The following is a 12,580-nucleotide window of genomic DNA, read 5'->3' as shown; positions in this document are numbered from 1 at the left end:
GATGATACCTCATCTGTCTTCTGGATTCTGAGAAATGATTAAAATATAGATTATAAAACAGGTCTATCATTGCGAAAGTTCAGCAAAGCTAGTAATGTTATCTCCGCTTACAAGTAAATGTAATAAAAATCTCTAGTCAACGATATTCCACAAATGTTTACTGAGAGCTTCTTTGCTAAACACTGTGTTAAGTGTAAACAGGAAGATGCTAAGACACCAATCTTGGTCTTGAGTTAGTTGCTTTCAGCGGAGCCAGGAACTTAAGCATATCCCCAACCATAATTCAAGACAAGTGCTATGACAGAGCGCGTGCAGAAGATAATTTTTCGAGATTTGTTTTGTTGTTGCCCTCTGTATTTTCCACCCCCTTCCCATTTAAATAAAAGGTCAGGTTCTGTAAATCTTTGCTTCTGAAATTTTGGCATGGTAGAAAGCAGGAATAGCCTGAGTCCATGAGTTATTTAAGTTTACACAAATTAAAGAGATTATTTGAAGGTCAAGAGAACCAAGAAGTATTTTTGAAAATTCTGCAGAGAGGAGATTATTTTAGTTTTGTTGTGGAGAAGAGAGAGAACCTGACAAAAGGGAGAACCCGAGTTCAGAAGGGATGATAATCCCTCTGGTTAAAGGGGTCTCATTCTTGCTAAAGAGATCAGTACCCAAGCATATCAGGAAGCAACAAAGCACTAGACTTCAAGTAACCTTGAGGTCTGGGACATGAGTCTCTCCCCAACAACCTGGGGCGATGGATGACCAATGACATGAAGGGCTTCTCTTTTGTTTAGATATTACCTCTGTCTGCCTTAGCGTCCTCATCTCTAAAAGAGAGAAATAATTTTTACCTCATAGGATTTTTGTGAGAGTTAAATAAGGTAATTCATGTAAGATGCTTAGAGCAGTGTGTAATATCAAACACTATCTGTATCTATATCTGTGTCCTAGGAATCTTTGCACAACATTGTGTGGAGGGGAAAAAGGGACACACAATAATAAATGGTTGAATTTTTTCCCAACCAGACAAGATGGGGTCTCAGAAGTAGAATTATGTAGTGATACAGAAGCTATCAGTGTCCCCAAAGTATCCATTTTCTTCTTCTACAATAATAGAATACCCGATTTCTTCACATGGCTACTCTAAGTAAAGGCTGCATTTCCCAACCTTCATTGAAGATAGGTGTGGCCTTGTGACTTCTTTATGGTCATGAGATATGAGGAATAGCAATGTATGTGATCTAAGAGAAATGATTTTAAAAGGGGTGCAAGGCATGTCCTTTATTTCTTCCAGTTTTAAACTAAGAAAATGAAACCACATCTTAGAATGAGATGAAGCAGAAAGCTGGAAGCAGACTGGAACTCAGTAGAATGTGGAGTGGTTTTATCAGCCAAACCTGTATTTTTATGTAAATGAGAGATAAATATTTGTCTTATTTAAGTCATTGTTATTGTGGGTCTCTATTATACACAATTGAAGCTAAATCCTAACCACTACAACTAGATTTAAAGAAAATAAACAAATGAGATATTTCTTGCTTATTTAAGTGTGTATATTAAAATTCATACCCATTAAATCTGTAACCTATGTTATGAGAGCCTTGAGGGAGGAGTGATAAATGTGCATTGGAGGGGGCGTTTATTACAGAACTGGACTAGACTTTGAAGGATAAATAGGAGTTTGCCAGGTGGAGAAGGTGATAGGGCATTCCTAGCAAAGTGAACAGCATGAGCAAAGGGATGAAATGAACCATAAATTGTCTGAGTGACATGACAGCAGTGTAGACAGCCCAAGGTGGGGGGATGGAGGAGGAGGGGCCAGGAAAGCCTGGCTGATGCTCTGCTGAATAGGGCTTTGCATACCATATTAAGATTTAAAAAAAATGTTGTTGTTTACATTGTGTTTGATTTTTATTTTCCCATAGATAATAAAATTTTTAAGTCAGGAAAATGATAAGATCAGAATTATTTTTTAGAGAATAACTCATGGTATTTGGAGACTGTAAAAGAGAGAAAAGCCTGAAGCACCTGTAAGGAGGTAACTGCCATAAAGAGGCAGAATGGAGGAGGAATTGAACTGAAGCCATGAGAATGATAAAGAAGAGAGTTAAAGGGAGAAATCATTTACTCTGGTTATGAATTTTCATATCTGCACAAAACTAAAAGCAAATTATGATTCCAAGGTAGGCATACACAAAGAATTTTGAAGAATAAGACATGATTTTTGTCCTTAAGGAGTAATTACCCTCTGTAGGGGAGGACACAATACACAAACACAGTTAACTCTTTAACCAGTCTTCCAAATACTGCTGCTTGTTTCAGGAGTCTCAATGAATGGCTATTGTGTCTATTTCCAATCCCCATGCCTTCTGTCCACAGCCTCCTCTGCCTGAAATGCCCTTTCCTCTCTTGTTGGGGAGTGTTCACCTACTGTTCTTTAAAGACCCAGCTCAAGGTCACAAACTCTGTCACAACTTCCCTAAGCTCTCTTTCTGTCCTCAACAATAAAAAGTCCTCTGTGCTAAGTCCTCACCCTACACATAATTATATCATAGTCTATTATACTTTATTACACTTACTGTCTATGTGCTTGGTATACATCTCTTGCTGTATTTGCTATATATTTCCCTCTACTAGACTGTGAGGCTCTGGAAGGCATGAAGCATTTGATTTTTCTTAGTATCCACTGCATCTAGAGAAGTGTCTGGTGTAGAGCAGATGCTTAGTCAATGGTTATGGAAAGTAATGAATAGATGGATGTAATTTTGTTCAGTAATCAGCATAGCTGTTTAGTAAAAAAATGATGACTGGCCTAGATCACTTATATATATAATTTAGGATCACACAGTTCTTATGAGTACTATTATTTAGTCAGAAAACGTGAATTTTTTTTGAAACATTAGGTTGTTTTTTACTCTGTAGATATGATGCTATTTCAGAGGTGATAACTAATTTTTAAAATATTGAGAATATTAAAATTAATCTGCTGGGTAAGACTTAAGCAAAGGAAGTATAGCTTTCTCTAAATGACCAAACTTTTTGTTTTTGAGGTCATACCCTGAAGCCACCCTCTTTCAGTTCTACTAACCAATGAGAAGCTAAGACTATAAGATAGAAAATTAGAATTACCTATTCATCTCTTCTTTGTTAGGGTCCCCTTCTGAGTCAGAAGAAGAAACCCCTGAAAAAAATAAAAACAAGACATGAAAATTTTAAGATGATAATTTCTTAAACTGATTCCTAGGCATTGGAAGACCTATAGAAGTTAAGACCTAGAAATGAACTCAGTGATTCCCTACAGTATCATCTACTTTTACGAATGAGGAAATAGATCCTAACTACTTAAAGAACTTGCTCAGGGTCACATGGCTAGTTAGTAGTTGAGTTCAAATTAATTCCTCCAAATTCCAAATGTTCTTGCATATAAAACACCTGCTGATGCCTTTGGACTAACAGCCTTTGTAGACATTCTGTGGTGTCCATAAATCCTCTTGCTTTTGTCCTACACAGATTAAATAAAAGAAGGGATTACATTGGATTCCAAACATTGTAAGTGTAGGTGGATGTTCTTCCGTCCAGTCCTAATATTAACGAGTGACACTTTATCTTAGGAGTGGGGGTGTTTGAAGTTCTGTTGCCACAAATTTTAAAAATCAGCAATCCAATCTCAGCACTGTTAACAGACCTTAGATCCCGGATTTACTTCTCAAGACAGTAAATTCCAGGAAGCTACAACAGCTAAATTTGGAGGTATTTATTGTACTCCAAAAATTTGAGAATGAAAACGTACAACACATTTCTGTTCACAAGTTATTCATTATCATTGTCATTATTCGTGCATCTATTTGATAAATGGAGACACAAAGAAGAATGAGACAGTACCACACTTACAAATCTAGTTGGTAAATGGTCATTTATACCATTATACAATATTTAAGTGTTGAAATCAAGGCATACACGAGGTATTATAATTGATCAAAGTGCTAAAGAATGATTCCCAGAAAAAAGCCAGGGAATGAGATAAAGAGAAGCAAAAATTTATCATAGATATTTAAAGAACATAAATTGATTTATTATATAAAATTAGTCCTATCAATTTGGTGCTGATGGAAATGCTTTTCCAAGGCTCCCAAACCGTCTCCCTGCTTCTACCCTTGAATCCCTGCAGTATCTTCTCACCCAGGAATCAGAGTGACCCTTTTAAAAGCTGTCAGATCATGTCACATCTCTGTTCAGAATACCCCATAGCTTCCCATCTTCCTCAGAGTAAAAGCCAAAGTCCTTGCAATGATCTATAAGAATCTCGTAGTGACCTACAAAGACCTCATGATCTGCTTGCCTGCCTTCTCCCACCATGAGCTAGTGTCGAACTTCTGACTTCACTGATCCTTTCTTCTTTGTTCGCTCCACCCTGGCCACATTGGCTCATCTCTGTATCTTAAGACAGGCACCCTCCCAACTCAGGGCCACTGTATTTGCTGATTTCTCTGCATAGAGTGTTCTTCTCTTGAATACCCTTGTGGCTCACTCCTTCACTTCCTCCAGATTTTCACTTACATGTCACCTAGTTAGTGAGGTCTTCCCAGATCACCCTGTCTAGATTTGCAGCCTTCATACACACACACTACACACACGCACGCATGCACGCACGCACACACACACATACACATATACATATACATATTTCCTATCTCTATTTCCTCAATAGTGCTTATATATACTGTGAGATAACAGAAAAAATATATATTGGCCACTGCCCCTGGTTCCTGGCACAGAGCCCCTAAAATCCTTATATTTTCCTAAGTGATGAGCACTTAAGAATATCTCTTATTTTAATTTAACTTTGACCCATCCCTGACATAGGGCTCCTAAAACTCTTATAGATTTCTAAGTGATAAATGCATCAGAAGCATATTTTATTCTAATGAAGTAACTCTGAGTGGGCTCCCCTATGGTTCCTGGGTGCGGGTCCATCACCAGAAAGATCAAGCCAAATTAGAAGCTTGGAATTTTCAGCCCCACCATCCCCATCCTTCAGAGAGGGAAAAGGGGCAGGAAATAGAGTTAATAATTTATCATGCTTGCATGAAGAAGCCTTCTTAAAATCCCAATACTACAGGGGTTCAGAGAGCTTCTGCACTGGTTAACACATCCACACTGGAAGGGTAACACACCCCAAATCCACAGGGACAGAGCTCCTGTTCTCAGGACCCTCCAAGACCTTGCCCTATGAATTTCTTCATCTAGTTGTTCATCTGTATCCTTTATCATATCTTTTAATAAGTTAGGAGCCACTCTAGCAAATTAATTGAATCAGGCAAAAATCGTAGGTAACCTGGAACCTACTACTTGTGTTTGGCATCTGAAGTGGGATGGGAGCACTCTTGAAAGACTGACTCTTAAACTATTGGATCTGACACTGTCTCCAGGTAGATGATGTCAGAATTGAGTTAAGTTGTAGGACACCCAACTGATGTCATGGAGATTTGCTTGTTGATGTGGGAAACCTCCCACACCCAACACACACATGTTGGAACTGGTGATCAGAACCATTTCATATACCTATCATGTTATGTTATATTTTATTTATCTTATTTATTTCCTGTTCCTCCTTTACAATATAAATTCCATCTGTTCATGAACTTAGCGATTTTTGTCTATTTGGTTCACTGCTGTTATTCTCTCTAGAAGAGTGTGTGGTCGAGTAGGTCCTCAATAAATATTTATTTATTATAACTATATGTCTTACTAGTAAGTGCCATGCTTCAAAATATTTTGCTTTACCTTCTATATAAATCTCAGCAGAAGTTGAGTCTGTCCCATAGATGTTAGAAGCAAAGCAAGAATAGCGTCCTGTGTCCTCTTCAAAGGCTTCAGCAATGGTCAGTGAGTGCAGATTTCCAGCCTGGACAATATGAATGTCTGGGGAATTTTCAAGCTCCTTGCCTTCGCAATACCACCTGTGAGGAAAAGAATATGAGACATAACTGAAGTGTGAGAATTAATAACATAGATGGCTCCAGATGTTCCCTAAGAAGAAAACAGACAAACTTAGTCAGAAAATTAAACAATTCCCTATTATGGTATAATCTGATTATAACGATGAGAAGAGCTGGCGGTATTTAAATCCCATTGATACATTACTTAGGAAATTGAAAAGTGGCTTCTATTAAGAATAACACAATTGAGAAAAGATGGATGGGAAAGCAAATACAGCCAACCATGAAGAGCAGGGTCTTTGAGTGGAACTAGGTTTCTCCTAAAAAGGCTTATAGCTTTCTATAGTATGCATGAAGTAAGTACTACTTTAGATAATTTGGAGTGGAATCTAAGGGATATTAAAGGTCCATGAAGCTGAGTGCACACATTTCCTACTACAAAATTGCAGCTGACCTAGCTGAAGAAAAGTTATTTTGTTAGTTACTTGAGTCATCAAAGTAAGGAGAGTGGGTCACATTCTTCTGAGAGTGGCCCACCCCTGACAAACAACTTAAGTATATTTATATAGGTCGTGGTATTTTATTTTAATTCTATATACTTGAAGTTAGAAATTTTTAGTTTAACAGTTTTTTTGGCCCAAAGTTTGCATAGAATAATACATAAAATAATGTTTAAAATGTAGAGGTACATAATGAGAGAAAAAGACACTAAAACTACAGGGAAATACCAGTCTTCGTGTAACAGATTGGCAAAAGTGTAAAACTTTGACTACTCCCATACACTGCTAGTAGGAAATGTAAAATGGTACAACCCTGTGAAAGGAATATGGCAACATCTGCCAAAATTACAGTTGCATTTATCCTTTGACCCAACAATCCTACTTGTGGGAATCTATCATATAGATGCACTTGCATATATGCAAAATGATGAATGTACATGTTACTCATTTAAATAACAAAACATTGGAAACAACCAAATCACTAGGGGACTGATGAAATAAACTATGGTATAGCCTTATAATGAGACACTATACAACTCTAAAAAGAGAACGAGAAAGATCATTATGTACTGATATGGAAAAAACCTCAAAATCTATAGTTAAAATTTTAACAGTAAGGTATAGAATAGTACATATAGAGCATTAGCTTTTGTATAAAAAGTGTGGGTTGTTATGGTTTGAATTATCTCCCTGCAAAGGATATGTTGATATCCTAACCTCCAGTGCTTGGGAACACAACCTTATTTGGAAATAGGATCTTTGCAGATATAATCAAATCATACTGAAGTTATTTGGGTAGACCCTAATCCAATATGAGTGGGGCTTCCTTAAAAAGGGGAAAAGCCCATGTAGCAACAGAGACACACAGGGAAAATGACATGAGATGACAGAGGCAGAGATTGGAGTGAAGTAGCTGCAAGACAAAGAACGCCGAAGATTGACAGCCACCATCAGAAGCTAGAAGAGGCAAAGAAAGAGTCTACCCAGAGTCTCAGAGGGAGCATTGCCCGGTGATACTTAGATTTCAGACTTCTAACCTTTAGAACTGTGAGACAGTACATTTCTGTTGCTTAACCTATTTCCAGTTTAGAAAAAAAAAAATGCAGCTTAGCACCAGTGTTAATTTAATTTTCAATGTAAAAAATAAAACTGTTTTTGGAGTTATTTCTAAACGAAACTTGTCTCTAATCCTAATGTAACAGAAATGTATATACATAAGTCGGTTTCATCGAATGACTCTTCAGCTAACTGATCGAGAATGATGTTAACGTCATGCGTAGGAATGCTACGCTTTCTAGTATTTGACATTTTTGGTGGTCAATAATTACTATATTCTGTAAATGGAAATACCACTACTAAAAACAGAATGCTATAAATCAGGGGTCCCCAACGCCCATTGCAGACCAGTATCGGGCGCACAGCAGGAGTTGAGCAGTGGGCCAGCAAGACAAGCTTCACGTGTATTTGCAGCTGCTCCCCAGTGCTAGCATCACCACCTCAGCTCCACTTCAGATCATCAGGCATTAGATTCTCATAGGAGCTTGGGTCTCTGGTGCCAAAAAGGTTGGGAACTGCTGCTATAAATAGAGTGATGTCATTTGTTTCCAAAGACTATCGATGGGCTAGAGCAATGCGAAAATAATAATAAAAGCAAGATATTTCATGGCAAACTTTGGGGGTAAGATTAGGACTGTAATCCCCAAGTTATCTCAGGGTAAATGCTGCAGCCGCAAGCACCACTGGAGAATATTCTCAGGGCAAAGGGAAAATGGTTTAAGCCAACTAAGTTGTGGTTCTTTGTTCTAGTGGCCCTAGGAAACTAATGCAGAGGGCGAGAAATAAGATATATTGATGTTGTTTGCATCTGCATAAAGAAAACAGAAAAGAATGAAATGAAGATCAAAAATGACTACTTGATTGGAGGTGAGCGGAAACAAAATGGATGAAGACATGATAAGAATAAGATATCTCAGTGTATTCCTTTTTATATTGCTTTCATTTTTTTTGGAAATAATAATTATTAATTAACATCGTAAAAAAAAGTAATTAGATAGGGAGGTGTTACCACCATTCAATGCCAAAAATTAAGGAGTCCTGGCAATTGCTGGTCTTTATCGGAATTTCAGATCTAACCACTCAGTGCTTTAATCCCCCCACCTACCATTTTTAAAGCAGGATTCTAAAGCATATTTAAGAAAGCTCGTCTATTCAACTACTACGCAACAAACAGTCCAGCTTTTCCTTACTGTTCCATAAATATGTCATATTCACCTCTATATTCAAGTCTGTTCATGCTTTTCTCTCTACCTGAGATTCTCTTCCTCTGCCTTTAAGCTACTACAAATATAACTTACAATCAGTTTGGTTCAGATATCACCTCCTACACAAAATATCTTTACCATTAGTTCAATGATTGTTACTTTTTCTAACTTCAATTTTTAACAACTTGTACTATGTCAAGCAAAGATTGATTATACATCGTCTTTTTTTACTATTTTGGGAATTTGTCTTGTCTTACCAATTTCACTAGATTGTAAATTCTTCGAAGGTAGGGGCAGTACCTTATATGTTCTTGCAGCATCCACATTCTTTTGGCCGTCTTATCTCATCCCTAGTTTCAATGACCACCGCTATTTAGGAAAACATCCAAATCTGCCTATCTGGCCCTGACTTCTGGGTCCCTTCTCCTACCATTCTCCCTTTACCAAGTTCTAATCACGTTAGTCTTTTTCTTTCTGTGAACGCATTAAGCTATTCTCCATGTTAGCATTTTTGTACTTCCTGAAATCTTCTTCCCCTGGAATTTTACCAGGATAGATCCTTCTCATCAGTCAGACCTCAGTTCAGACATCACCTCCTCAGAGAGGTCTTCTCCGACCCTTTTCCTAACATAGCCTCCCAACTCCCAATCCTCGGGTACTCTATCATATTACCCTTTTTGTTATCTTCACAGCACTTATCATCTGAAATTATCTCATATACCTATTTACTTTGTTACTGTTTGTTCTTTCCATGCATTGTCAAGTTAATCAGAAAAACTTATCAGTCTTTTTCACCAATATAACCCCAGTACCTACAATAGTGCCCTGGCATGTGGTAGATACTTAGAAAATATGTGTTGGATTTGGTGAAAGACCAAATGATGGGAAGAATTAATAGTTGATATTTTGTAAGTACTTTGTTATTTGCTTCATCAAATCGTATGCCAGCTTTTGATCTGTGGCAGCTGCAGTACATGCAGCTGCTGAAATGGGTTTACATATTTCCCAAAGCATAAATCTCAACAAGACCCCAAGAAGCTTGTATGAACAAACTCTTAGAGCATGTGTAGTTCTAAATACAAATAGTGAGTATCCAGTCAAACGTGACATATTGAGCACATGTGTTTATTTTTACTGCCCTCCTAAAATGCCCCTAGAATGAGAATGAAGGAATTTTAAAAAGGCATAAGAACACAAAGACCAAAAGAATGGGAAGGAAGATGACAGCAGAACTGAGACCTCAAAAACTTTTAGAAGCTAGAAAGCAGACTGAAGAGCCAGGAGAGTTGAAAAATCTGAAAACTAAGTGCCTTTTGGGGATGTCAATGAAAGAAGCCAATTTGCACATCAGAACCCCAGCAAGTTTCAGGATTTGGAGATATGAGTTCGGGGATGTGGAAACACACTAACATGCAGGAGACATGGAACTTAAAACAGGGTAACTGATTTCAAGTTTGGAAAATGAGCATTTAGGTCCCTAGAGTAGGTCACATCCTCTCTTCTGAGCAGTTACAGCATGCCCCAGAATAGCAGCTGAGCTGTTGGCTGTGTGAGCAGATACTCCATATTGGAGCAAGAATAAGAAGGACTTCAGGAAGGATTTATCTAGGGAAAAACAAATAGGCCTGATGACTTAACTGCATGGAACAGAATATTTAGGAGATGTTTTACAAATATATTATATAATTGAGACAAATCTTGATGTGACCACAGAAACAAGCACATAAAAAAACAAGAGAGTAATCAACTCCAGGTCAAAATAAAAAGTTGTACAAGCAAGGAAACATTCATTTTAGCCTACTGGACTTAGCAGTGAATAATACGTACATAGTAACAAAAAGATAAACATTAAAGAATTTTTTAAACAACAGTGTGCTATGATTATATTGAGGCAATGATGGAAGGAACAAAGAGATGCTGGTTTAGTAAAGGCATGCTAAATCTACATCTTCTGGAACAGGAAGTCAATTGAAAATAGCTAACAGCATAGCAAGCAGTAGTGGACTAAGCATATTACAGTGATTCTCAAAGTATAGTTCACTTTCTGTGAAGACAAAACTATTTTCATATAATACTAAGATATTATTTGCCTTTTCACTGTGTTGACATATACACTGATGGTGCAAAAGCACAGTGGGTAAAAACTGCAGGTGATTTAGCAGCACAGATTAAGGTACTGTCAAAATTAACTAGCAGTCATTGTGTTCTTCACTACCACATTCTCAGTTTTTAAAAATTTAGTTTTACTTTAAGAATCACCAATGAAGCAGTAAAAATTATTACTTTTATTAAATATCACTCTTGAGTCCACATCTTTTTTACATTCTGGGTGGTGAAATGGGAAGTAGCACAAAGCATTTTTGATGGCTATGGAAGGGCACGTGTATGACTTTTTTTTTTTTTCGTTGAATTAGGCACTTAATGCATGAAAGAGTATTTTAACTTGAAAGAGCAACTGACAAATTATGGTTATTTAGACTTTGGTATTCGGCAGTCATTGTCTCAAAAACAAAGGAAATAAACCTGTCAGTTCAAATTTAAAAAGCTGAAAACATTTGTTGCCAATAAAAAAATTTGAGTTTTAAAGGAAAAATTAGAGCTTTGGAAAACCTGTATCTCCCACAGTAAGTTTAGAGCTTCTCAATACTTAAAGAGTTTTTGACGAAATCAGTGATGATATTAACAAATGTGATTTAAAAAAAAATGTCATATAATAATTTGTCAACATTTGGAAGATCTGCATTACTCATTTCTTAAATCACCAATGGGTGATATTATCTATTCAAAGTTTAAGACAAACAAAGAGTTTTAGTATAGCAGGGTATAAAATTTCATGGGTATGGTTTCAGGTTTCACATTGCAACTAGCCTTTAAGAAACTACAGCTACTTAAATTTTGATGTAGTGTTAAAAAGAATAGCCACATTATCTGAAAAGGTTATTAAAGTATTCCTCCTGTTTCCAACTATATATCTATCTAAGGCTGGATTTTTTTTAAAGCTGGATTTTTAAAATTTACTTCAACTCAAACAACATATTGCAACAAACTGAATGCAGAAGTAAATATGAAATTCCAGCTGTCTTCTATTAAGCCAGACATTAAAGAGATTTGCAAAAAATGTAAAACAATGCCACTCTTCTCTAAATTTTTTTGAAAATACAGTTATTTTTCATAAAGTTATTTGTTAGCATGTTTATTATTGTTATTTAAAAATGAATAAGTAAATAACTATTTGAAACTTTCTCAGTTTTAATTAATCTACTCTTAATCTAATATGATAGTTATAGATATAACTCACATAGACAAAACCTCTTTTGGGCCTTAATAACTTTTAAGATTGTAAGGTGGTCTTGAAAAAAAAAAAGTTTGAGAACCGTTGGCATAATTTTTAGAAATCTATAGGTAAATAAATAGGAAACTGCAAAAAATAAGAAAGTGCTCCATTTTTTAATACTATTTGATTTTTAATGCAATGTATCTGTATTAATTTGATAAAACAAATATATGTAACGATTTCAAAACAAATAAGTACTTTCCCTTATGTAAAATAAACATTACAAAGTTATCTCATTTCTCTAGATAACGTTTTTCTTCCTTACTAAAATGAGAGTGGGAACATCTATGATTCAAATACCCAAATTCCCCACCAGAAGGGTTTTTGTCCTTACTCAGATGGCCAGGATGGCTTCAGCCAGCTCCAGAGAACAATCAGTAACTGTTACTCTGACTTTAACACCCGTGACCCACTCAGAAATGCACTGGTCAGGATGCCTTCTCAAAAGGTATTAAAATTTACCCGGCTACCCTAAAGCCTTTTGAGGGTAAGAAAGAAAATGTACTCTCTTCAAACGTCTATCCATGTTAGGGAATGCTTTCATAGAAATGCCCT

The 12,580-nt window shown here is 36.5% G+C and overlaps 1 protein-coding gene across 1 annotated transcript in view; it reads right to left on the bottom strand.

The window, feature by feature from the left end:
• The window catches only part of MYPN (myopalladin), a 53,430-nt gene extending 41,120 nt beyond the window's left edge, over positions 1-12,310 (bottom strand). The window contains 4 exon segments of the mRNA XM_011372181.1: positions 9-27; positions 3,121-3,172; positions 5,776-5,951; positions 12,291-12,310. Of these exon segments, the coding sequence (XP_011370483.1) occupies positions 9-27; positions 3,121-3,172; positions 5,776-5,951; positions 12,291-12,310 (267 nt within the window).
• Between the last annotated feature and the right edge of the window lie 270 nt (positions 12,311-12,580).

This window comes from Pteropus vampyrus, unplaced genomic scaffold (assembly GCF_000151845.1).
Source record: "Pteropus vampyrus isolate Shadow unplaced genomic scaffold, Pvam_2.0 Scaffold202, whole genome shotgun sequence".
NCBI lineage: Eukaryota > Metazoa > Chordata > Mammalia > Chiroptera > Pteropodidae > Pteropus > Pteropus vampyrus.
This window is presented reverse-complemented; position numbering and strand designations above follow the sequence as displayed.